Below are 27,381 nucleotides of genomic sequence, written 5' to 3'. Positions count from 1 at the left end.
GAAACGAGAGGAACAATCTTCAGCAAGAGTAGCCAACTCATAGCCTTCGCAGACGACCTCGACATCATTACTAGGTACCTTGGGACGGCGGAGGCAATCTACGCCAGACCAAAAACGGAGGCTTGGAGGATAGGGTTACAAATCAGTGCGTCGAAAAAACAAATATATGGTAGGAAGAAGCTCCAGAGAAAGCAACATTTCCCTCCCACGGACAGTGACTATTGATGGTGATGAACTGGATTGGTTGATGGTTGATGGTTGATGGTGGTTGATGAGTTCGAATATTTGGGATCTCTGGTCACCACCGACAATAATACGAGTAAGGAGATCCAATGATGCATTCAATCTGGAAGTCGAGTCTACTTTTCCCTCCGCAAGATGCTTCGATCTAGGAGCATACGCCGCCGCACAAAGCTGACAATGTACAAAACGCTAATAAGACCGGTAGTCCTCTACGGGCTTGAAACGGTAACTTTGCTTACGGAGGACATACGTGTACTAGCCGTATTTGAACGAAAGGTGCTGCGGACTATTTTTAGCGGAGTACAAACGGAAAGCGAAGAATCGCGGAGCTGTAAGAATCACGAGCTACAGGCACTGCTTGGAGAGATTCCCATCGTACAACTGGCGGGCCACGTTGCAAGGATGCAGCTCGACTGTGTAGTGAAATCAGTTCTCTTCAAGAACCCCACCGGCACCAGGAATAGAGGGGCCCAACATGCTAGATGGCTTGACCAGGTTGAAGCCTACTTGCGTGTATCGAGACGCGCAACGAATTGGCGACTAATAACCCAGGACCGAGTACAATGGAGAGGAATTCTTAATACGGCAAGAGCCACCGCGGCTCTCGGCTGTTAAAGTAAAGTAAGTAATGTCCAAAGGCACTTATTATGTAACTTTTATGCCTCTTCGATTTCTCTACACATGATGTTAGTATTGGTCAAATATAATGAGTTTTTTACAAAATTCAATTTTCAAGTTTATAATAGGGGTCACTCCCTCTCAAGTGACATAAACTTAAAAATTGAATTTTGTAAAAAACCTAAGATAGAGTATTTTAAGACCTTCTCTAAATTCATTGTTTGGACCAATAATAACATCCTGTGAAGAGAAATCTGAGGTGCAAAGCCTTGGGTGCCTTGGGCTTAAACGTTTTTCTTAAGACTTGACCCTTCTTTATCGACCGACATCGCAGCTGGCTATTAGAGTACAGGACAATTGCGGGGTTAGAGCAATAATCCTACTGAGGTGCATGAAGGTGAAATAATAAGTGCTTTCAGACATAGCATGTGGACTCTTCAAAACCAGCTTCAGAAACTAATTAAGCTTATTATTCCACAATTTTTGAGACAAAGCCATAAGGTAACAACAACAAAAAAATGGCATGAAATAAAACACGACAAAAATGAGAAGGACAATGACACATAAAAAGAGAAAAAAAAAATGAAGGGTGTCGCACATCAAATTGCACCACGGAAGAAACGCTGTAGAAAATTACCTATTGGGTATTTTCTCTTAAAAATTTGGGTAGAAGTAGTTTAGAGTGTATTGCTTACACTGTATTTTTATCGCTCTCAGTTTTTCGAAAATTGGAAAATGGCGTCACCTGAAAAGCAATGTCGCAAATTAATTTTGCGCGAACACCTGGAAAATCCTCAACTCTCTCATCATGGATGATGAGACTTACGTCAAAACGGACTTCCGGCAGCTTCCGGGGCTACTGTACTTCACCGCCCAGCACAAATCTGATATTCCGGAGGAAGTAAGGATGCAGAAAGTTTCAAACTTTGCCAAGAAATACATGATTTGGCAAGGCATCTGCTCCTGTGGCAAACGGAGTGCTCCGTTCGTGACTACCGGGACTGTAAACGGACAAATCTACCTCAAGGAGTGTCTACAGAAGCGTCTGCTTCCTCTGTCGAAGCAACACGAGGGCCCTACGATCTTCTGGCCGGATCTAGCTTCATGCCACTATTCATGTCCTGGAGTGGTATGAAGCCAACGGAGTTACTTTTGTACACAAAAACATGAACCCCCTCAATGCACCGGAACTAAGGCGCATCGAAAAATACTGGGCTAGAATGAAGCAGGCATTTCAAAAGCATCCCAAGGATGTCAAATCTGAGGAATACATGAAGAAAATGTGGGTTTCCGTACAGACAGCAGTGTACAGCTGCAGTCAGATGTTGTACAAGTTAAGCAACAAGAGAACATATGGGAACAGTAAAGTGCAGAAACGAGAACAGAAATAGACAAAAAACGAGACAAAAAAAAGTCGAGAGAAAAAAATGAAAACAGAAGACAAAAGGCATGAAATAGAAGAGAAAAGTAGAACGTGGCAGAGAAGAAGGAAAAGCAAGATATGACAAGAAAGACTGGAACAGACGAAAAGGAAAAACTGGATAGAAAAGTATACTATAGTTAAAAACTGAAGTTCGTGGTCTGTGACTGGGACCGAAAAATGACAGAAAATGGCAAAAAATCGAGACAGAAAAAGAGGAAAAATGGGCTAAAAAACAAGTGAAACGAAAGACAAAAAACGAAAAAATACGAAAGCGAAAAATGGGGCTGGAAAAGAAAAGAAAACAGGAGCAAAAAAGGAATAAACAACGGTAAGAAAAAAAAACGAGAAAGAAAAGAGAGGAAAACATAACAAGAAAGGGAATACGGAATAGAAAACTAGTGAACGCAAAAAGAAAAAGATAGGTGAGGAAGCGTGTGGTACATATATGGAATGATAGAATTAGGGGAATAAAATTGGATATTGGACTACCAATATAAGCGGGAAAAGACGACGGGAAGCCTTCGGGTTCCAACCAAAAGGTTGTAGGTTGAAATCCTTGATCAATATATATTTTTGGTTTACATATTTAAATTTCCCAGTTCATCCAATTTATCACTTTTCGCACCATACGCTTCTTCCCTTCCAAAAAAATGAGTTTTACCTTCAACTGCATATCAGTCGGAGAAAAGTACTAAATGTAAAAAAGTAAAAAATGGTCAGGCAAAAGAGAGAAAAAAGAAAACTAACAGTGGAAACGAGGACAATGGGACAGATAAAGAAGAAAAGAAAAACTGGAAGAGCAGACTGAGGGAAAAAGGTAAAACGAAAGAGAAAACGACGAAAAACGGGTGATGAAAAAGGAAAACTGGGGACAAAAGGGAACCGAAAACTGAATAAGCATGACAGAAAACACAAAAAACAGGGCATCAAAAAGAGGAAAAACGGAACAAGCGAAAACGGAAAACGAGAAGAACAGCAGATAAAAAGAAGTTAGAATAAGACGAAAACTGGAAACAAGAAGAGAAAAACAGAGATGAAGAAACCAGGAAAAACATTATGAAAAGCGAGTGAAAAATAGGAGGAAAACGAGTACTGAAAACTAACAAAAATAAGACCGGAAACGAAGTGAAACAGAGTAATAAGACAGGAAATACGGGACAGAAAAAAGTAAAACGAAAGAAAAAGAGGAAAAACGGAAGGAATATGAGAACAAAAACAAGTAAACGATACAGAAAAGGAGAAAAAAGGGAACAAAAAGTGACAAAACGGGACTGGAAAAGAGAAAAAAAACGGAACTGCAAAGAGGTTTAAGAGAATAAGATGAAAAATGTCAATTTTGTTTTCATGTCCGTTTTGAAGTAAAACTTCAAATTCAAATTAATCCAGATTCAAGTCCAACTTAATTCAATTTTAAATCAAAATTAAACCCTGATTTGAAGTCCAACTACAATTCCGCGTTTAAATTCAATTTTGAGCGTAGTTTCAAATCCAAATTCAAGTCAAATTTTAATTTTAGGTTCAAATCCAATTTCAAGTCTATGCACTTTCAATCTATACCTATAAAATTAATTTCTGTCTGTCTGTATCTTCCTTATAGACTCGGAAACTAGTGAACCGATCGGCGTGAAAGCTCGTATACAGAGGTTTTTGGGGACAGGGAAGGTTCTTATGATGGTTAGAGACCCCTCCCCCTCTAAGAGGGAGAGTTGCCATTCAAATGAAATACAAATTTCCTCATAACTCGAGAATTATGCAAGCAAGTGGAACCAGAACCTTTTAAGAGGAGGGAGCTTCCAAACAAATGAAATACACTGAAGTTTTTAGAGCGTCTTAGTAGAATACGAAACCTGGAATTTAATTTCCAAATGAAATACAAATTTCCTCATAACTCGAGAATTATGCAAGCAAGTGGAACCAAATTTGACATGCGGGGGATTTTGGAGGCATAAATTTATATTATGATGGTTTGAAACCCCTCACCACTGTGGTAGTGGGTGAGGATTCTCATTCAAATAAAACAGAAATTATTGTATAACTCAAAGACTAATCGAACTCAAGAAATTTTAGACTCTTCCATAAAACATGGCATTCCGTGAAAGACTATATTCAGCGTTATGGTCAACCGAGAACCGAGAACCGGTTTTCCGCAAAATGGTATTCGGAGAAATGTTATACAATATCGGAGAATATTTAAATGCTATCCGCTTTATTTTATCTGGCTAAGCAATGGGAGGAGTTGTTTCCTACTTTACTGTGAGCAAATATTGAAAATTTGTATATTAAACTACCCAGGCTTTCATAGTTACGTAACTGTTAAAATGAATCTTTTAAGGTTGAACTCCTCAGAAACTTGCAAAACTCGAGATTGTGACAAAGGTTATCTGAGATTCACGATTTATGAACAGCACAGTTTAATTTGTGGCAATATGAAGTTTGTCGGGTCAGTTTCAAATAAAAATTTCAATTTCTGTTTTAAGTCCGATTTCATGTTTAATTTCAAGTAAAATTTCTAGTTAGAATGACTCTAAATCCAACTCCAAATCCAAGTCCATTTTCAACTCTAATTTTTATTCAAGTTCTAAGTCTAAGTTCTAGTCGAATTTCAACTTTGATTCTAAATCCAATTGCACCCGAAGCTCTAAAGTTTTCAAACTAAACCTGTCGAAGAAAATTCAGTAGGTCCAAGTTACGAAAGCGGAACGTTAGCTACCAAGACGTTGAATAGACATTAATAGACGTATATTATTAACATTATATATTATATTATATTATTGTATGTATATATTAACAATAAACAAATACAGTAGAAAAGAATTGAAAATGAAAGACACTGTCAACCAATTCAAACCTCTCTCCAACGGCACCAGGTATGATACCTCGGGCTCGCTAAGCCCGGTGCCAGCCTCTGCCGGAGTCTGCCTTTTGTGGTGATATCATGGTTTTGTTTGATTTGCGCACTCACTCCCCGTGTAATGAGCTTAATTGCACCGCTGAAACAATTATATTCCAAATAACAACCCTACACCTACTCATCCGCTACCAGCGATGAAGAATTGCAGTTGGCCGCTATCGTTGGCCGGAAGCAGTACTTCACAGCCAACGACCGACCGACGCACGGTTCGTTGGTTGATGGCCTACGGCCAAGCGGATCCTGCCGCGAAGGATTCTCGCGCCGTTGCGAAATACCCTGAAATCGCACTTGAGACTGGTGCTGCCAACATTTGCGACCTCCTATCTTAATGAGATTCTATAATTAATACTTTTAATTAGTAATGAAAAGTCTTATTTCCTTTCGCCAGAGCTTCATGTATTACGAGAGTTTTTGTGCCATACTTTTTATTTCGCTCTCGCACTCCATTCACTTTGACAAGATCCATTGCTGGTAGTCGACTTTGCCTGCCATTGCGTTGTTGTTCAGTGCCAACAGTGCTAATTACCAGCGGCAAAAGCTTTTCACGAGCGATTTTTTTTTTGTCGCTGCTGTTTCGCGCGGTGTAATGTGTGTCTGTGTGTGTTTTGTGTCACAGGAGCTCTGGCGGCTGCCGCTCCGTCGCCGGAAATTTAATTAAACGCTTTATATTTCTTGCTCTTTTCCATTCATAAATATTAATAAATACAACAAAACATGATTTCGTAGTTTTTTTTTCGCCTTGCTTCGGTGTCCTTTCCCCTCCGGCGTTCCGGGGCTTTGCGGTTTTTCGCGGCTTTTGTCAGGACCTTTGCGGTTTGACGCCTCCGTAGACTGCAGGTCGACTCCTTATACCATGGGGAGCTCATTTGCACGGAGAATGCAAGTATTTTCTGTTCTGGCCGAGCAGCGAATGCTACGGGGCTAATTAGAGGGTGCAACCGGACGATAATTAGTCGCTGGCAACAATAATATATCAAAGCTGCAGGGAGTGGGTTGGTGGATTTTTTGAATCTTTTCTATGGGGCACTAAATTTAAGCAACATGCTTGATGCTTGTGTAATCTAGAACAACAAAAAAAAAACACATAAACTTGCCAGGAAATCGAACCTATCCGTTAAATTATTCGAGAAACTATAAAGCCCCATCTCATGGCTGTTGGCGCTGGTTTTTCGTTTCGAAAATCGGTATAAATCACAAAATGGAGCACATAGAAGACAGTATTGAATTTATGTCCGGTTTGCATGTCGGCCGGCGATAATTCCTGGAAATCGTTCCAGCTTGCAGCAACGTACATTTTCCTAACCTCGGCCGCACCGGATCGCACAACTTAAGAAACGGGGTAGGTACACTAAAGTTCAAGAAAAGCTTTTTTCCACCCCTTCTCGGGACACGCCAGGTGAAGGGCGGAATGTAACGAAAGTGAACGTGTTTTGCCGTGTGTTTCGCTGCAGATCTTATCTTGTACCTCGTCAGGTTCTCCTTCTTCCTCTGTCCGTTCCGATTGTTTCGGTTCCCATTTTGGTTTGATAATGAAGAAATAAACATGAAAATTTAGTGCACGAAAGCCAAATCTTGGTGTGTTTCCATGTAGGTAGGTAGAAGAAAAACGCGCGCGTTTTTGTTTCATTTCGTTTCATTTTGTATCATTTGTGGTGGTGATTTCTGCTGTTTTGGTTATTGTTTTTATACTGTTTCATTCGCCGCCGTGCCCGAAAATGAACGGAAGTCAGGAAGTGATTTGATTCGAGGCTGTACCGTGGCCCAGGAAGGCCTTCAACAAGTTGAAGGAAAACCGTAGTAGGAATCGGGAAGGAAGTGAGAATAGCAGAGGTGTGAAATGATCGGAAACCAGCAACAAATAAATTTGGACTTCGCAGCTTGGTGAAAGTTTTGTGGTTCACTTCCTTTAAATGTTAAAGTTTACTGCTTCGATAAATCAGGCTAAGTTTCGAAGTTTTTATGACAACCGGGCAATAAATGAAAGGTTAAGATATTGTCATGCTAATAGTAAAAGAATGGCTTAGAAAATCAAAATTAGATTATCTGGGGTCAGTCCCGGCGTAGTGGTTAGCATTCACGCCTCTCACGCCGAGGACCGGGTTCAAATCCCTATCCCGCAGAAGTCACGAATGACCCTAGCTGGTTAAAGTGACTATAATCTAACAAAACAAAATTAGATTATATATGGCAACACAAAGATTCAATTACATAACTTAATAGCGATTTATGAGAAGGATCATTTGTTTATTGACAGCGAATTTTCATGTGTTGCGATTCAACTTATAAAGCCTGATGACTTCCAGGCTGTTTTTCTGCCAGTTTTGAAATTTTAAACGCTTTTTACCTTTGTTTCTCGAAACAATCGTTTTCTGAATTGATTAAAACCCAATCTCCTGGCAAGATTTAACACATAAAGTACAAAGCCCAACGCTGTTGTTATCCTTTTTTTTAATAAAGCCTCAAAATAACGAGGCAATACGGAAAAGGAAAGCTCATACAACAACGAGAATATCTAGTAACAAGCCTATAAAAAATTTTTATCGGTTGCGCGCGGGGGACACAAAAAAGTTTCAAATCAATTTTTTCGACTAAAAAACTGACTTTTATTTTTGAATGTCCCCCATTTTGTTAGCCGTTCGAATTTAAAAAAAAGGATAGGTCAAACACGACATAATCTAATAAACTTTCATGTCAGTTTGGAACTTTAATTTCGGATAAGCCCCTGACTGCCAATCCACGGTAGTCTGCACCAGTCGATTGTAAAAGTTTGGGACACCGAACATGGACACCGAGGAATAGTAGGATGACGATATCTGTCTGATCTACAAGAAAGATGACAAGATAAACTATGAGTACTATCTATGAGCATTCTCGATGTCGCCTACAAATCCCTCCCATTTGAGATGCAATTTGGTTTGCCCCAAGGAAGCCATCTGGGCCCACTACTATTTATCTTTTTGTGGACAATTGGAGTTCTATGATTGAATCTCCTAACTGTATGTTTGTCGAGGACCTGTACTTCTACCGAGTAGTAACTTCGAGAGTTGACTGTTGTGCCAATCCGACAATCCGACATTGATTCGTTGCTAAATTGGTCAGTATCACTCGGTCGATTCCATGAAAGATTTGTGCATTTTTCTAGATAGAAAACTTTTTTACGCCCAGCACGTCGCAGTTACTACTGCTAAAGCTTATACCGTACTAGACTTTATCAAACGGAATACGCAACCGTTCCAAGATGTCTACAGCCAGCAGTCCTTCTACGATTGTGCATTTGTACGCAGTATTCTTGAGTACTAAGTACTTCTACGAGCACCCTACCATGCAGGTCGAACCAACCGGAATAAACGCATCCAGCGTAATTTCGTCCGGTACGCTCTGCGAATGCTGCCCTGGAATAACTCAGTTCTTCTGCCGGCCCACGAGCTTCAGTGCACTCTTATACGCCTGCCCACTTTGACAAATTGGAAAAGTATGTCGCAAGGATTATTTATTTTTGACCTGCAAAACAATGTTGATAGCTTGAAGCTGTTAGGACAACTGCGACTCAACATACCACCTAGGCATATCCGACATGCGAGATTCTTTCGGCCTTCAATGCACTGTACTTTATTTGCCCGGAATAATCCTATGATGATGAGAAGAGTCACTCGTCAGAACGTGGAGCGATACAAACAGAAGCGGAGACAGTGAACTCAATTCTTCCAGAAGAAGAAGCCCCAATGAAGGAGGAGAAGGAGTGCGAAGAACTCGAGTAGCTGTATCACTTTCACGACACACGGAGGTTCCATCAGAGACTCAACGAATCACGCAAAGGCTTTGTGCAGCGAACCGAAATGTGCAGCGGTAAAGATGGAACATTACGATAAATATCTGAATGGTGTGCAAGCGGAAGACCATGATAGTGGAGGAAGTGACTTCATTGGTGCAGCAAGCAACGGAGATGTGCAACCCCCATCGATAAGCAAAGTCAAAGAAGCCAGCCAGAGGCTGAAGAACAACAAAGCGGCAGGAAAGTTTGGCCAGCTGTTTGCATCAATTGATTGTCAAGATATGGGATAAGAAACGGCTACCGAAGGAGTAAAAAGACGAGATTAATTGCCCTATCTACAAGAAAGGCGATAAACTGAGTTGTGAGAACTACCGAGCGATCACTATTCTGAAAGCCACCTACCAAGCGCTATCCCAAGTCATCGTTCATCATCAATGTCACCAATAGCCAATAGATTCGTCGGAAGTTATCAGGCCGGCTTCATGGAGGGTCAGTCTACCACGGATCAAACCATCACCCTGCAGCAGATTCTACAGAAGTGCCGCGAATTCCAAGTCCACAAGCATCACCTATTCATTGATTTCACAGCCGCCTGTGATAGTATAAACCGATAAGAGCTACGGAAAATTCTGGACGAAAACGGTTTTCCTGGTAAACTTACTAGACTTATCATGGCTACAATGGATAGGACCCAGTGCAGTGTGAGAATCTCGGGTGGATTCTCGCAGGGGACTTCAACAAGGAGATGGTCTTTCCTGCCTGCTATTCAACATCGCGCTTAAAGGTGTTCTAAGACGAGCGGCGATCGCGGGGCCCAATTTTTAATAAATCCAGTCAATTTATCAACTTCGCCGATGACGTGGATGCTGCCGGTAGTACATTTCAGGCGGTGGAAAATCAGTACGCCAGACTAAAACGCGAAGCAGAGAAGATTGGGTTGAATGTAAATACTTCTAAAACGAAGTATATACTGGTGGGCGTACAATTGCACATTTTTACGCTATTGTAAATTATCGCGTTTTTGAGTTTTGGTACCCCTGATTCGTATCAGTAAAGTTTTTCTGAATAAATTTGGACAAAAATGGATTTCTGTCTGTCTGTCTGTCTGTCGGGATGTTCCTTATAGAATCGAAAACTACTGAACCAATCGGCGTGAAAATTTGCATGTAGAGGTTTTTAGAACCAAGGAAGGTTCTTATGATGGTTAGAGACCCCTCCCCACACTAAGAGGGGGGGGGCTCCCAAACAAATGAAACACAAATTTCTGGAAAACGCGAGAACTAATCAAGCAAATGAAACAAAATTTGGCATGCGGGTGTTTTTGGAGACAATAATTTTTTCTATGGTGAATTGGGACCCTCCCCTCTTTAGAAGGGGAATTATGAGCCCTCTCCCCTTTAAGAGGGGGGCTTCCATACAAACGAAATTCAACTTTCCTCATCATTCCAGAACTAATCAATCAAATGGAACCAAATTTAGCATGTGGGTGTTTTTGCAGGCAAATTTTTTTTCTATGGTGAATTGAGACCCCTCCCCTCTTTAGGAGGGCAATTATAACCCCTTCCCTCTTTAGGAGGGAAATTATGACCCCTCCTCCTGCAATAGTGGGGGGGCTCCTCCTATCTTCATAACTAGGGAACTAATCAAGCAAATGGAAACAAATTTGGCATGTCGGGGGTTTTGGAGGCAGGCATTTTTTTATAATGGTTTGAGACCCCTCACCCCTGTGGTAGGGGGATGAGGACTCTCAAAAAGACCACCAGAAACTATCAATAGTAACATTAGATGATTCAGGGCGAGATGGATACAGGCCACCAGTGTTGTTGGCGACCTGCCGTCGGAAGCGCCAGCCAATGCGGGGGGGCAGCCCCCCGTAGAAATCACCGCTATCTAGGTTTATTTATTTTTCTAGATCTACTGACCTCTATTACTTTCCTTCAGTTGGGTCATCCCTGCGAAATGTTATTTCTACGAACAGATTTTCCGTGAAATGGTACATCCCGCGTAAAATTTTTCGTGAAATGGTATTCTGCGAAACTCAATATTTCGCGTTGTGGTCAACTGAGCATTGGTGTTCCGCAAAATGGTATTCGGCGAAATGGTTTGTAATGATGGCGAATATTTAAATGCTATCCGCTTTATTTTATCAGGCTAAGCAATGGGGGAGTTGTTTTCTATTTTACTATTAGGAAAATTTGTATATTAAAACACCCATGAACTCCTCAGAAACTTACAAAACTCGAGATTGTGATAAAGGTCATCCGAGATGCAGGATTAATGTACAACACAGTTTAATTTGTGGCAATACGAAGTTTGTCGGGTAAGCTAGTACTAAAATAATGGAAGCTAGTTAAATTATCTTGGTTAAAATCATTATAAATTACTGTTAAGGGGGGCCCTACTCTGGAAGACCGAAAAATAAAAGATTTTTGTAAAAAAATTTCAGATGCTTGAATTATAGTTTAGTGTTGGGGTATTTTTGTTATTAGTTAAGGTATATTTGAAGATATATTTTGTATTGCTTGGATACCAGAATAGAGATTATTATGCTGGTGGCATGTGGGCGCGTGAATGTCCTCTAGAAAATAGTTCCTTGCTGGCGGTACGTGCCGGAAACCATCGGAGTGTCGTAGAACGGATTTCAAGGATGATTTTGAAGCTTTAGGTTAATACCTAAATTGTTACGTAGCGGTTTTTGAAAATTCGAAAAATTACCAAAATGGCGGCAATTTTTCCAAAAGAAAGGTGTTTTTTCATCAAAAATCGCCAAAAAAAAAGCTCTTAAAAAATTGAAAAATTGAGATATCAAAAAAACGGCTACGTAACAATTTAGATATTCCATTTTTACATGCTGAAAAAAAATGTCAGCCAAATCGGTCCACTAGATTCTGAGATACACGTACCGCCAGCTAAAGAAAAATGGTTTTGAGGAAAACGCGTTCAAAGTTGCGTACAGCAATGGACTTCGCTTGACGTGACTCCACAATATTTGCCATAAGTTTTCAACGAGATCAGATATTAAAAAAACCTGTTGGCATGACATTTCTGAAGGTGTAAGCGTCTCGAAAATGCAAAAAAATAAAATGCGATTTTTCCGACTTTCCAGGGTAGGGTCCCCCCTTAATTTTGATGTATACACGATTGCTCATAACTTTCAAATTAAACGTCCAATCAAAAAACAATTCAATAGTGATATATCCGGCTATATTACTTTGACTAATAGCGCATAAATCGGTTTGGCCGTCTCTGAGAAACAGGCGTTCATTTGTATTTAGCCAAAACAGGGGTTTTAACGGTAACTTTTAAACTACTTGTTTGTTTTCAATAAAATTGGGTTAAAAGTTTACTAATAGTAAGAGCTCTCATTTGGTACTAAGATCGTTGAAATCGATTCCGGAGAAAATCGTGTCGCGTAATTTTCACATTTTTACTTATAACTTTTAAACAAAAAGTACTTCTTTGGAATTGACACTTTTCGGTGAAATACTCAAACTCCTTTAATTACGTTTCGGCCTACTCATATTTTTATTCGGCCATCCTCAGATACTATATAAAACGGTAAATTTACAGAGGGGCGCGCTGAGCTTCTCCTGCATGTACGACGGTGCTTTAAACAAGCTCAGAAGTTTTGAACAGAGCAGAAGAGAACGGTAAACACCGGCGCAAACAGCGTCGTCAGCAACAAACATCGGACGACAAAAAATGATAAATTGTTTAATTATACAATATTGTTTGTAAGTTTTATTTCGTTTTATTTAAAATTTGTAAAATTAAAAATTGTTATATTTATATAGTATCTGAGGATGGCCGAATAAAAATATGGGTAGGCCGAAACGTACTTAAAGGAGTTTGAGTATTTCACCGAAAAGTGTCAATTCCAAAGAAGTACATAAAGACACGGTGACCAAAAAATCAATTCATTAAACAAAAAGTCGGACCACGAAACAATTCAATAGTGATATACTAGGCAGTAATACCTTTCAAACAAAAATAAAAGCGCACGAATCGGTTTAGCTATCTCCGAGAAATAGGCGACAGAAAATCCAGGCATCACACACACACATACATCATCCACACTCACACCCACACTCACTTCGTGTTTTTCGACCAATTCCTAAACCTTTGTTATATAGGGTATGTTGCTGCTTCGTCGTAATTGGCTATTCCCGTCCTATCCAACACAAATTAATAAAAAATATCAGCGATTTTTATGACACACAATGCAAAATTAGTTATTCCCTAATATTTTAGTTTGTAGCCTCTCACACGCGATCAATCAAAGTGAGCTGAGATCTATTTAAATGCTTTTTATCATTAAAGAAGTCCTACCAGCCAAATTTCCTACGTTTTTTCGTGCGACGAAAAAGAAAATGTCGACTAATCGTTTCAATTGCCGTCATTCATAAAATGAAAATAACTCACGCAACCCATTGTTAGTATTCTGTAGCCGGGAAAACTTGCATAACCTACAGAAATTTTGCAGAATAACAGTTGTCATGCTGTCCTACACAAATACATGCCCGCTAGCTTCGTAAATATTATTGTGATTTTTAGTTCGAACGATGAAAAATTTTGATTAACGGATTTTAAAACGGTACGACAAATTTTAGATATAAAGTCAGTTGCGTAATTTCAATCAAATGCTTTATTAATCACTTTTCAGTTAATTCCAAGGGCACGGATCGGAAGGTAAGTGTGTTTGAGTCAAATCAGCAGCAGAGCTTTTGGAGTATTCATTAAATCCACCTAAAGAATGATGAAAATTAGAGTGGCTTTCCTTAATACGACGGGAATTAGAAATAAACCCTAGTATAACAGAGGTAAAAATGTATTGGAAAACATTTATGTCACCGTGATAGGCGGAAGAATCTCACACATGTTACGAAGAGAATCTCACAAATGTTACACGAGAGTTGTACTAAAAATACAGGTCGAACTCGATTATCCGGGTGAAGAAAAAATTATTACGCTAAACACGTTTTGAACGTAAACACATTTCAAAAAACCCATTTAAAAAAAAAATTTCACCCGAATAATCGAGTCCGACCTGTATTAGAATCTATTTAGGGTAAGCGTACCAGTAGTGGTGCATTTAGTAATAAAATTTCAAATTTTTAGTCAAAATACCGTAATGTCAGAATGAAGATACATGCATTAGCACACTATATGATTGAAATGTTCTTAGCCTTTCTAAAAATGACGGTTCGAATCATTGAAAATACAATTTTTTGAAAGTGAAAGACTTTTTAATTCTAAAATTGGATTGGATTGGATTATAGTGGTGGTATGATTCCTACAGTGGAGCACGCTATGTTTGAAGGCACTTTTTATTTAACTTACATGCACCTCAGATTTCTCTTCACAAGATGTTAGTATTAATCAAAACAATTAATTTAGAGAAGGTCTTAAAATATTCTATCTTGAGTTTTTTGAAAAATTCAATTTTCAAGGTTTTTTAGGGGTCATCCCCTCTCAAGTGATCATATCCGTTGTATTAGACCACCTCCGATTTCAACCAAATTTGGTATAATTGCTCATTCCGACCCCACATTCATTTTCCCAAAGTTTTGTACGGATTGATCAATCCCACTTGCAGTGACGCTCCTCAATTTTTCTCAGATTTTCGAAAATACTCATTTTTCACTGCGTGTCACGGCAAGGGGGATTGTTCAATCCATACAAAACTTTAAGAAATATAATATGGGGTCGGAATAGGCAATTATACCAAATTTGGTTAAAATCGGAGGTGGTCGATTACAATGGATATGATCTCTTGAGAGGGGATGACCCCTAAATAACCTTGAAAATAGAATTTTTCAAAAAAACCCAAGATAGTATATTTTAAGACCTTCTCTAAATTAATCGTTTTGATTAAAACTAATATCTTGTGAAGAGAAATCTGATGTGCATGTAAGTTAAATAATAAATACCTTCGGACATGCATGCATCCTTCGTGTGGAGGCATCGTATAGGGGAGAGACGTCTACATTGACACACTTTTTTTCCAAACAATTTAAAAATTTTTGATGATAGCTACCAACGAGCTCTTTAATCCATTTGAAAGGTATATCCTTCTAGTTGTTAGAAAAAGTTTCAACCGTTTTGGTTATAAGCTAAATTAGTTATAGCCACCAAAGCGAAGGTGTCCTTTTGTCTCACTCTTCACCTAAAAATAAAAAATAAGAAAACTTATCCAATTTAATTCTACTATGTGTATTTTATTCACGACAGATACGTATTTCGCCTACGACTTGCAGGCTTCCTCAGTGTCTGTTTTCGAACTTCTACTAAGACGCTCCAAAAACTTCAGTCACTCTTCACCAATAGGTGGGAAGAGTGAGACAACGAGTATTGCATCTGAGACACCTATTTGAAACCAATTCAAACCATATTTTTGTGTAATAAGGAATAGTTTAGAGGTGGTGCTGTTTATTGTGTCGCATACGTATACATTATTGTTGAATATGATTTAAAATTCCGATTATTTTCACATATACATTTATACTCATATAAAGGACAAATCCTGGATATTTGACTTTTAACTTACACTTCAGAGTTCATTTACAGTCAATCCCTATGGATTGATTTGCAATTGAACACAAAAAAAAAATGTGTATGGCGAAAGCTATGTCTCAGTGTCGCCCACGTCTCTGTGTCTCACCGTTGCCAATAGGAATGTTTTATGAAAAATAGTTCAAATTTTAACTCTTATTACTATGTAATGCCATGGAGTAATTTTAATTTTAATTTAATATGTATTTTGTTGTTGGAAATCACTTCAAAATCATTGCAAAAAAATTACTTTGACCCCCCCAAAACTGATTTTTCTCAATTTTTTCTCAAACTACATTATGCGATGTAGCTTCACTTTCCATGAAAATGTCATGGATCTTGAATGTTTTATGACGTAGCTGATCCCGTTGACTCACTGTTCCTGTTGTCTCACTGTTGACTGCTCTCCCCTACCCATAATGGAGGTAATACATTAAACATTTAATTACTGCAACCAAAATTTATACAAACTGGATCTTTATGTGTGTATGAGAGCAAGTACTCACCTTATATTTTCGACAGATTTAAAGTTCGTAAATTCATAAATAAATAATATTAAAAAACAATAGAATTCAGAACCGTATAACCCAGGTGCCCATTTTATGTATGTTATTTGGAAGCATAATTGCACTTTCGCTCATAACGGGCATATTTTATTCAAGTACCACCACTATTGGTACTGCCTCCACAAAGGGTGCACTTACCCTATTTACTTTGTGGCTATTTGCGACTAAAATTGTTACGTGGATTTTTTTTATTAGTCAAATTGTGAAATCACTGAATAGTTTCTAGCTTTTAAAACCTATGTACTTGGTAAATATTTAACTTTATAATACAGTAAAGAAACCAGCACACTAGACAGGAATAATTCATGAAACTAAATTAGAGATAAATCCGATTAACAACCCAAATTTCGGACACTAATTAGCGAATAAAAACGGCACTAACCTGAGCTAATCGTTCGAACAAACCTTTCACTTCATCCGATGAAACGGTTGGAAATCAGGTGGGAAAAGAGTTCGAAAAATTTATGACCACCAGCACCGGTCCTAATGTATGCGAGTTGGTACATTACGATTACATGGAACCAGGTGTAAAATTTGCATTGCCACACGGAAACCAGGAAACGAATCATCAAATATACAACCGTCCCAGACACCACCCATCGCTGCCCCACTCACCCCGTGACCAGGTGGTACTGGTTGATCCTTAGCGTGATTAAATTCTGTTCCTTTATTATTATATTGTTTTTCCTTTTTTTCGTATTTTTGTCTTTCTTTTCGAAAGGGGTTACATTGAAAAACCGCTTGAACCTGTGCATAATGAGGTAATTTTAGCATTCCATTTGTATCGGTTTATTTTAAAACTTCAACTGCGCTATTTCACTTATCCCTGTCATTCCTTGAAATCCACTACAGATGCTCATGAATATTGCATTATTGCTGGTGTTTCGAGTTATCTGCACCCTCTGCAGGGCACAAAGCAAAGGATATTCATGGCCAAATCGGGATTCAGCAGGTCTGCTGCTGCTGTTTGCCTTTCCATTTGGCAGTATAAATACTACACCGCCACGCCGGTCGTCGTCGGCGGCGGAGGCGGCAAAAAGGTACACCTAGCAAACATAACCTAGAACCTTACACGCACAGGACGACAACGACGTTCGTATATTACAGAACGCGCCACCGAGAGTGGGGGCAAAAGCAGACTGGAAATGCTCTCTATTTGGGGTCAACGTTAGACAGCGGCAGCAGGCAGCGGAACGATTATCGGTTCCGTTGGTACTACGTGGTAGAAGATATGGTAGGGGTTAAATACCGCTAGGGGACGAACGACAACAAGGTGTTTACCGAAGGAGGGTGTTAAAAAATCTCGATCAAATAATTTAAGGTTTATTGGGTTGACTGTTGCCTTAGGGTGGATCGCGACGAGAACCGCCGGACAAACCGAGAACACGGTAAGCAAGCAAAAAAATAGCCGACCAAGGGTTCACGTTGCAATCGCTTTGCCGTGCATTTAGTCATTCATGATTCATAGTTGATTTCGTTCAATTGTTTTAAATACATATTAATAAGCTGATTGTTATTTTTATCGGGGGACAGCTTGTGAAAATAAGCGTGACGACGGTTCGCCACGTGGCAACGTCAATCAGTGTGTGTGTATTAAATTGCATGAAAGTTAATGGATATTCACATGCGATATAGCCTGACGGTTCGTACGCTTCGACTCCGTGACTTCAGTAATATTTCAGCTTTTACAATTCTACAATTTTGATCTATCCTGTAACTTGCTGTGTTTAATATTATCATCATTTTTGGTACATCGTTCTTCACGGTCAGAATGTGTATTGTCATACTCTTTTCGAAATCTCAATCCATCCGAGCTCCTGTTAAGAACGATTACCCATTATTATCAATGCTCCACAACCCCGTGACGGCAGGTTCCTCGCACAAAGAAGGGATGGATGCATTTTTTTGCCATTTCTTTGATCACAAAACGAGCGTTCCGCACAACTGAACCTTAATGATGAATCATAATCCACTCGCCCGGGCGCGCCCTCGGTCCTGTGCCGGTTTCGCACCCTCCGTAGATCCAGGAGCTGCCGATGTTAAACAAGATTGCTCCTAAATGGCCCCGAAAAAACCACTCACGTTCTTCACGGGAGAAGAAGCAACACGATGACGACGATGATGATGATGATGATGGTGATGGGCGGAATAGCGTGAAAAAACCAGCAGACCTAGGAACATTCCACATGTTCGATATGGTAACCCATCGGGGGTGTTATTATTGATGATGTTATGATAATTAGCCCATTGTGTATTGTCGTGCTATTACTGTCGCTATTAATTTTTGCCTCCTGTGTGAGCTAGCTAAGGGGAAGGGTAATCCACGTTGTCGTAAGCGGAGCAAGTTTAACTGCTTGTTGAACAGAGAGATTTATGGTTGTCAACCACTTGTTCCTGTACTAAATCTATCCTTGAAGTTGGTAGCCCATACTGATTTGCGACTTGTGCCGTGTTTCTGTTTTGCTTTTGCTTTCAGGTTCAGGTCAAATTCAGCTGTGGCAATTTCTGCTGGAACTGTTGAGCGACTCCACCAATGCCGCCTGTATCACGTGGGAAGGAACCAACGGCGAGTTCAAACTGACCGATCCGGACGAGGTGGCGAGGCGCTGGGGCGAACGGAAATCCAAGCCAAACATGAACTACGACAAGCTGAGCCGGGCGTTGAGGTAAGTCAGAGTTGATTGATTCCTTTATATTCTACTAAGCTAAGGCACTTTCAAAATCTTGGAGTCATTTAGCGTGATAATATACTAGCCAATGCAATATTTTTGGAAAAACAAATGTTGAAACTTTACTCTACTTTCTTGGACTTGCACTTGGACTTGGAGTTGGACTTGGACTTGGACTTGGACTTGGACTTGGACTTGGACTTGGACTTGGACTTGGACTTGGACTTGGACTTGGACTTGGACTTGGACTTGGACTTGGACTTGGACTTGGACTTGGACTTGGACTTGGACTTGGACTTGGACTTGGACTTGGACTTGGACTTGGACTTGGACTTGGACTTGGACTTGGACTTGGACTTGGACTTGGACTTGGACTTGGACTTGGACTTGGACTTGGACTTGGACTTGGACTTGGACTTGGACTTGGACTTGGACTTGGACTTGGACTTGGACTTGGACTTGGACTTGGACTTGGACTTGGACTTGGACTTGGACTTGGACTTGGACTTGGACTTGGACTTGGACTTGGACTTGGACTTGGACTTGGACTTGGACTTGGACTTGGACTTGGACTTGGACTTGAACTTGGACTTGGACTTGGACTTGGACTTGGACTTGGACTTGGACTTGGACTTGGACTTGGACTTGGACTTGGACTTGGACTTGGACTTGGACTTGGACTTGGACTTGGACTTGGACTTGGACTTGGACTTGGACTTCGACTTCTTCTTCTACTTCTACTTCTTCTGCTACTTCTCCTTGTTCTTCTAGTTCTGCTGCCACTGCTACTTTACTTGTACTTTTACTCCTACTCCTACTCCTACTTCTACTTCTATTTTAACTCCTACTCCTACGGGAAAGTGCAGGAAAAGAGTAAAGTATTGTCATTTCCATTCCTACAAACATTTTGACAGTTCCTAATATAATTTCGGTAAATGCAATAAAACTTCAAAATCCTTTACTACTGTCAAGCGCATTACGTTGTTCTTTATAACTAAACTAAAATATGAAGAACAAAGAGACGGCAAAAAAACGGTGTAAAGACGATGAAATGATGACGAAAAAGAGATAACAAATGACGAAAAAGTGAATGGTAAAAAGACGTAGAAATGACAATGAAGAAACGATAAAAAGAAGTCAAAAAGCGTATAAAACAAAAAAAGATCTGAAATTACCAAAGGACGTTACCGGTAAAAAGCCACAAAACCTGCGAAAAAGATAACGAAAATACGGAAGAACGACGAAAAGACAGCAAAAACCAACACTTTTGTTAGAATAATTTCAAATTTTCGAGCGTTTTAGTAGAAAACAAAATAAAAATATAGTAGAATGAATAAAAATCCAATTTTTCTCGTTTTCTCGAATAGACGTCAACAAATGACGAAAATAAAATGTAAAGTTAGCCAAAAGACCGTAAAAAGTCGACACCATAAGAGATAACAGAAGACTACAATAAGATGTCTAACAAAATGACGCAAAAATAGCAAATAGACGACGAAAAACACAGTGAACAGACAACGAAAAAATCACTAGTGGACGATGAAAATAAACAAAAACCGACAAAAAGCGATGGAATGACGCCTAAAAACACGAAAAAAACGCAAGAAGGTTATAAATAAATGCAGAAAAGGCAGTAAAGAAACGATAAAACCTCACAAGAACAACCAAGAAATACCAAAAATGACTTCAAACAACAACAAAAAAACACCAACCAGACCAACTCAAAGGGCAAAACAGCCGTCTAAGTCTAGTCTAGTCTGCTCTGCTCTGCTCTGCTCTGCTCTGCTCTACTCTACTCTACTCTACTCTACTCTACTCTACTCTACTCTACTCTACTCTACTCTACTCTACTCTACTCTACTCTACTCTACTCTACTCTACTCTACTCTACTCTACTCTACTCTACTCTACTCTACTCTACTCTACTCTACTCTACTCTACTCTACTCTACTCTACTCTACTCTACTCTACTCTACTCTACTCTACTCTACTCTACTCTACTCTACTCTACTCTACTCTACTCTACTCTACTCTACTACTCTACTCTACTACTACTCTACTCTACTCTACTCTACTCTACTCTACTCTACTCTACTCTACTCTACTCTACTCTACTCTACTCTACTCCACTCTACTCTACTCTACTCTACTCTACTCTACTCTACTCTACTCTACTTCACTCTACTCTACTCTACTCTACTCTACTCTACTCTACTCTACTCTACTCTACTCTACTCTACTCTACTCTACTCTACTCTACTCTACTCTACTCTACTCTACTCTACTCTACTCTACTCTACTCTACTCTACTCTACTCTACTCTACTCTACTCTACTCTACTCTACTCTACTCTACTCTACTCTACTCTACTCTTACTCTACTCTACTCTACTCTACTCTACTCTACTCTACTCTACTCTACTCTACTCTACTCTACTCTACTCTACTCTACTCTACTCTACTCTACTCTACTCTACTCTACTCTACTCTACTCTACTCTACTCTACTCTACTCTACTCTACTCTACTCCTACTCTACTCTACTCTACTCTACTCTACTCTACTCTACTCTACTCTACTCTACTCTACTCTACTCTACTCCACTCTACTCTACTCTACTCTACTCTACTCTACTCTACTCTACTCCTACTCTACTCTACTCTACTCTACTCTACTCTACTCTACTCTACTCTAACTCTACTCTACTCTACTCTACTCTACTCTACTCTACTCTACTCTACTCTACTCTACTCTACTCTACTCTACTCTACTCTACTCTACTCTACTCTACTCTACTCTACTCTACTCTACTCTACTCTACTCTACTCTACTCTACTCTACTCTACTCTACTCTACTCTACTCTACTCTACTCTACTCTACTCTACTCTACTCTACTCTACTCTACTCTACTCTACTCTACTCTACTCTACTCTACTCTACTCTACTCTACTCTACTCTACTCTACTCTACTCTACTCTACTCTACTCTACTCTACTCTACTCTACTCTACTCTACTCTACTCTACTCTACTCTACTCTACTCTACTCTACTCTACTCTACTCTACTCTACTCTACTCTACTCTACTCTACTCTACTCTACTCTACTCTACTCTACTCTACTCTACTCTACTCTACTCTACTCTACTCTACTCTACTCTACTCTACTCTACTCTACTCTACTCTACTCTACTCTACTCTACTCTACTCTACTCTACTCTACTCTACTCTACTCTACTCTACTCTACTCTACTCTACTCTACTCTACTCTACTCTACTCTACTCTACTCTACTCTACTCTACTCTACTCTACTCTACTCTACTCTACTCTACTCTACTCTACTCTACTCTACTCTACTCTACTCTACTCTACTCTACTCTACTCTACTCTACTCTACTCTACTCTACTCTACTCTACTCTACTCTACTCTACTCTACTCTACTCTACTCTACTCTACTCTACTCTACTCTACTCTACTCTACTCTACTCTACTCTACTCTACTCTACTCTACTCTACTCTACTCTACTCTACTCTACTCTACTCTACTCTACTCTACTCTACTCTACTCTACTCTACTCTACTCTACTCTACTCTACTCTACTCTACTCTACTCTACTCTACTCTACTCTACTCTACTCTACTCTACTCTACTCTACTCTACTCTACTCTACTCTACTCTACTCTACTCTACTCTACTCTACTCTACTCTACTCTACTCTACTCTACTCTACTCTACTCTACTCTACTCTACTCTACTCTACTCTACTCTACTCTACTCTACTCTACTCTACTCTACTCTACTCTACTCTACTCTACTCTACTCTACTCTACTCTACTCTACTCTACTCTACTCTACTCTACTCTACTCTACTCTACTCTACTCTACTCTACTCTACTCTACTCTACTCTACTCTACTCTACTCTACTCTACTCTACTCTACTCTACTCTACTCTACTCTACTCTACTCTACTCTACTCTACTCTACTCTACTCTACTCTACTCTACTCTACTCTACTCTACTCTACTCTACTCTACTCTACTCTACTCTACTCTACTCTACTCTACTCTACTCTACTCTACTCTACTCTACTCTACTCTACTCTACTCTACTCTACTCTACTCTACTCTACTCTACTCTACTCTACTCTACTCTACTCTACTCTACTCTACTCTACTCTACTCTACTCTACTCTACTCTACTCTACTCTACTCTACTCTACAACTGAGCTTTCAGGAAACCGAATTCGAATTGCAGGACCGTTTATTTAAATCCAGCCATTAGTTTTGAACAACTACTTCGTCCACTTTGTTCGCCACAGAACGCCAGTTTCCCTAACGTTGGTTCTTACTTCCGTGAGCTTTTGGCTCTCCGTCAGATTCTACTTGACTATGATTCAATGCTTCTCCATTGCGAGAGGCGCTCTGAAGCGTTCTTGTCTTTGGGCACGTCCTGCACGTTGCAAGCGTCATACCACTCTACCACCTTTGTTCTACCAAGTTCCCAAATCCGGCCAAAATAGCACAGAACATTCGTGTCGCATCACGAAATATAACAGGCGATTTTCCAGGCGCTCGCCTATGTAAATTGCTAATTGACAGTTCCGGTTGTAAGGAAAATGTCGCTTTTCCAGCCATAGGTACAGTTAGCCTGCCAAACTAAAAATTTCTTAGTGAATGTTGACGGTTTCATATGCTTGAAAATGTCTATCATCTTTCGCCTTCCGTTTGGGGTATAAAACTCATGCCCATCAAGCTTTATCAAGTCAACCTAGACAAAGATTTTTCGTCCATCCCCACGCAATCGCACTTCGCCAGCTTCGCCGTTTTGATCGTCGTCATCAAGTTTTGTTTGTCGTCGCTATTATAAGTCAATACCTTCTAATAAGTTGACAATCCGGCTCGTTTTATAGCTCAATGCAAGGTTGTGGAAGACATTTCCAGCATGTTTGCGAAATTTTGGACGTTGAGGTTGGTGTTACGCTTAAAAGCACTGGCAACTCTTTTTGTCATTGCTGCGGCTTCCGGTTTTCGATTTCCATCTGATCCAGGTATACTGACTCATGCCCCGAACACTTTTATTGAGTTATTGGCAGTTCATTTGACCATTTAAAATAGCAATTGATTGATTAAATATTCATCAATAAAGCTGTAATCTTCATAGTCTATTTTATTTTTTTGTCATATAATTCGAAAAAGCTACATTGCGAAAGTTTCACCAAGTCCTGTTTCACCGATGCAAAAAAATCTTATCGTTTTGGTAGCCCACTTTGAGATTTAGCAATAACGAAACAAATCCTGATATCCAACAGTGAAACTCCTACAGCAAACGATAATCCAATTCACCAACAATAATCAAGAATGATAATTATCTATTCGTCTCATTATTGCCGAATAAAAATCCCATTACTGGACCACGGTAGGCGAGCGAATCGAAAATGTTGCTACATTATAGACATACTGCTATAAACATAACCTAAATCGGCAGCTTGCTGTCAGCGAGCAACGAATCTCAGCAAGCCATTGATTGCGGAGGAGTAGCACAAATTTCTCCCTTCCTCCACCCACACGCACACAAACTCCCATCACCCAGCAGGATATGTTTCGTTTGGGATCAAATGCGGGAAACATGTTGTGTGAGCAACCAGGAAAAAAAAATCGGGGAAAAATCGGAAAAAATACTTTTTTGTACCCCGCACACGAAAAGCCAAAACAACCTAAATACGAGTAGTAGGTAGTAGGCGGTGATCGTTAAAGACAATTTGATTTACTGTGATGATTTCTTTTGTTGTGGATGCTGTGTACGATTCTTAGTTCGGTGCTGAGCACATTCATACAATTCATTCAATGGTGCCGTCAAATGGGCAAGAAAAACAGGGGTGAATCCAACCAAAACTAACCGAAGCGCAAGGAAATCCATTGCCTGAAACGCTGTTTTATTGGCTTCTGTGTGGGCTGCAAACCGTACCAACAAGCTTTATTGCCTGTTCAACTATCGCAAAAGGGGAAGATTCTATAGTCTTGTCTTTTACGGCTAATTCATGACGATTGAGGGAAATTGAGTGAAAATTGCAATAAATGTGACATCAAAGACGCAGTGCTACGTTCTTCACTATGTAGTATGATATAGGTCATACTTTTGAATGGATGGCTTCTGCCATAATTTTTTTTTTGGGAAAATGTGCTGATATGTGCTGTTCTAATCGATGCAACTTCCGCCTGTGATATGGTGCATTTAAAACGCCTTCGTTTTGAAAAGAATGCGCACTCACATGTGCAGGTGTTGAAATATCCGGAAGCTTCCAAATTTTAACGTCCGCCATTGCATAATGGGTTCATAATAGCAACTATGTTCGTTCACTACTAAAAAAATGGATCGATATTGTATGTCTAAGTTCCTCGATGGCAAACGCTGGAATCTATCACGCATAAATCATCTTCACATACCCTGATATTTAGGTGCAACGAATGTCCGATAAGCCTTCGAAAATTCCAGCGCTCAATTTTTTGCCTAGCCTCCATTCGACCAAAAAAAAAATCCGTTCGAAACCGTCCAACTTGTATGGTTTATTGCAATATCGCAAATTGACGTCTCAAGCTGGGAGGTAATTTCCCGCGGCGAAAGTGTTATTTTTTTGTTGCTCGTATATAACCGAACGAGAGCCAGGCCAATCCTGAACGCGAACAAACTCGAAAAAAAATCATGTCAAATTGCGCGAAAGACAGCACACGTGACGTGCATGCAAAAATAGCACACAGAAAAAAAATCGACAGAAGGCGAAATAATGCCCTGATCGCATCGCATTGCATTGCTCGCGATATTCATTTCATCGACACGGTCGACGAATGTTCAATAGCCACTGGCACCAGCGGCAGCGAGTACACTGAGCGACCTGACAGCTCACTGTATCAGAGGAAAGTCAGAGCAGAAAAAAAAATTCGGCTTCAAAGCGAATCCACCCAGCAGTGCGATCGATGTAGTTGACATATTTCTGAATAATCTTATGATATCGGGGAAATTATGACTGTTTATCAAATCATTTTGAACTATGACGAAACAAAATAAAAAGCCACAAAAAACCTACTAAATAAGCCTTGGGCTTAAACGTCTTTTTAAGACTTGGTCCTTCTTTATCGATCTGTAACTTTTTAGAGCTTCATCCAAATCAGTCGATTTTTTACAGAGGTGGATTCGAAAAAAATTTTGAACACCGAAACACTGGAATCGGTAAACAATTCAAAATTGTAAATTCGACCCAAGCAGCACATTTATGACATTTTTGGTTGTAGTAACTTATTTATGACTAAAAATAGTCGTATATCGGTTGCCACAACTGGGTTGTAGCAACTGTGCTAGTAGGAGACAGTAAAAGGTGAAATTCGAAGTTCGTTCAACACAGACAAAATATTCAGCTTAGCTTCCGACTGACCAAATCCGAACTACTGAGCCTGAGCCGAACTCCTGCCATCAAATTATATACAACCACCTCGTTCACTTCCTTTAACTGCTTCTCGCTTCCATCCGTCTTTTGGGTTTTCTTCAGGTCCCGCTTAACGTGTTGGGAGAATTCGTGTCCTTGGGTACCACGTGCGCGTTGTTGGTGGCTATGGTCTCTGTTCCGTAATGGCAGGATGCCAAATCTGGCCGAGGCAGCACGAATCTTGATTCTGAAAAGGCAGCAGTTGTTTTTCCAGACACTCAAAAGGCCATGGGTATAAACCTCTTTTAGAAATTGACCCTTCTTTATCCACAGACTTCGCAGCCGGTTATTAGAGTACAGGAAAACTACGGAGCTAGTGTAAAGATCCTATTGACTCAATAGCGGCACCGCTCTGTCGAGATTCGAACCCACGATGACGATCACTCTTTTTGTCGTCGCTGCAGCTTCTGGCTGTCGGTTTTCCCTGGTCCAAGCTTCTTGGTTGTCGACCAACATTCCTCGAACGCTCTTACTACGTTGATGACAATTAATTAATTTGGCCACTATTAACGGTTTTGGAAGCAGTTCGCATTTGTCACTACGCTGCTCCTCTACCTTGTACGCCATTTTTAATAACTGAAGAGTAAATGTTAAAATCAAAAAAGATATAGAAGTATCATTCCAAATAATAAATGAGCGGTTTACAAGTTGCTCCTTTCTTGATAATCGAAAAAGCAAACCGTTTAAAAAAAGTACTTGAGTGTACCGTAATTTGGAGTCGAACTCAATTTCTCCCCCCGAATCCGGTTATAATTGGATTCCATTATAGTTTGGTTCGATCAGCAATTTCTCAGCTTGGATAAAAAGGGACGGTACCTACACATACGTAATAGGCTTTGCATCAAAGACACTCGTTACCCTATTTTTCCACTGCTTCCCCTACATGCCTCGTCTCGCCCTGGAGATACTATCAACACCTTTATTTCATTATTTTCTGCTACCGTTCTCTCTGTCGATTTTAAAACACTGTTGTTTTAAAAAATTAACTGAATGCCTAACCTCATTACAAAGGTCAAGACAAAACAACACGAGGTTGGACTAAGATATCACTTTTTGCTGGTATTAACCTATTTGGATGCCCAGATGGTCTAATAAACGTACCTATAATTAATTTCCAACCTTCTTGCACTAAACGTTATGATACTATAAA

The 27,381-nt window shown here is 39.8% G+C and overlaps 1 protein-coding gene across 1 annotated transcript in view; it reads left to right on the top strand.

The window, feature by feature from the left end:
- The window catches only part of LOC128736431 (DNA-binding protein D-ETS-3), a 194,128-nt gene that overhangs the window by 145,285 nt on the left and 21,462 nt on the right, over positions 1–27,381 (top strand). Inside the window, exon 7 of the mRNA XM_053830913.1 lies at positions 18,562–18,751. Within this exon, the coding sequence (XP_053686888.1) occupies positions 18,562–18,751 (190 nt within the window). The remainder of the gene's footprint in view (positions 1–18,561; positions 18,752–27,381) is intronic.

This window comes from Sabethes cyaneus, chromosome 2, assembly GCF_943734655.1.
Source record: "Sabethes cyaneus chromosome 2, idSabCyanKW18_F2, whole genome shotgun sequence".
NCBI lineage: Eukaryota > Metazoa > Arthropoda > Insecta > Diptera > Culicidae > Sabethes > Sabethes cyaneus.
This window is presented reverse-complemented; position numbering and strand designations above follow the sequence as displayed.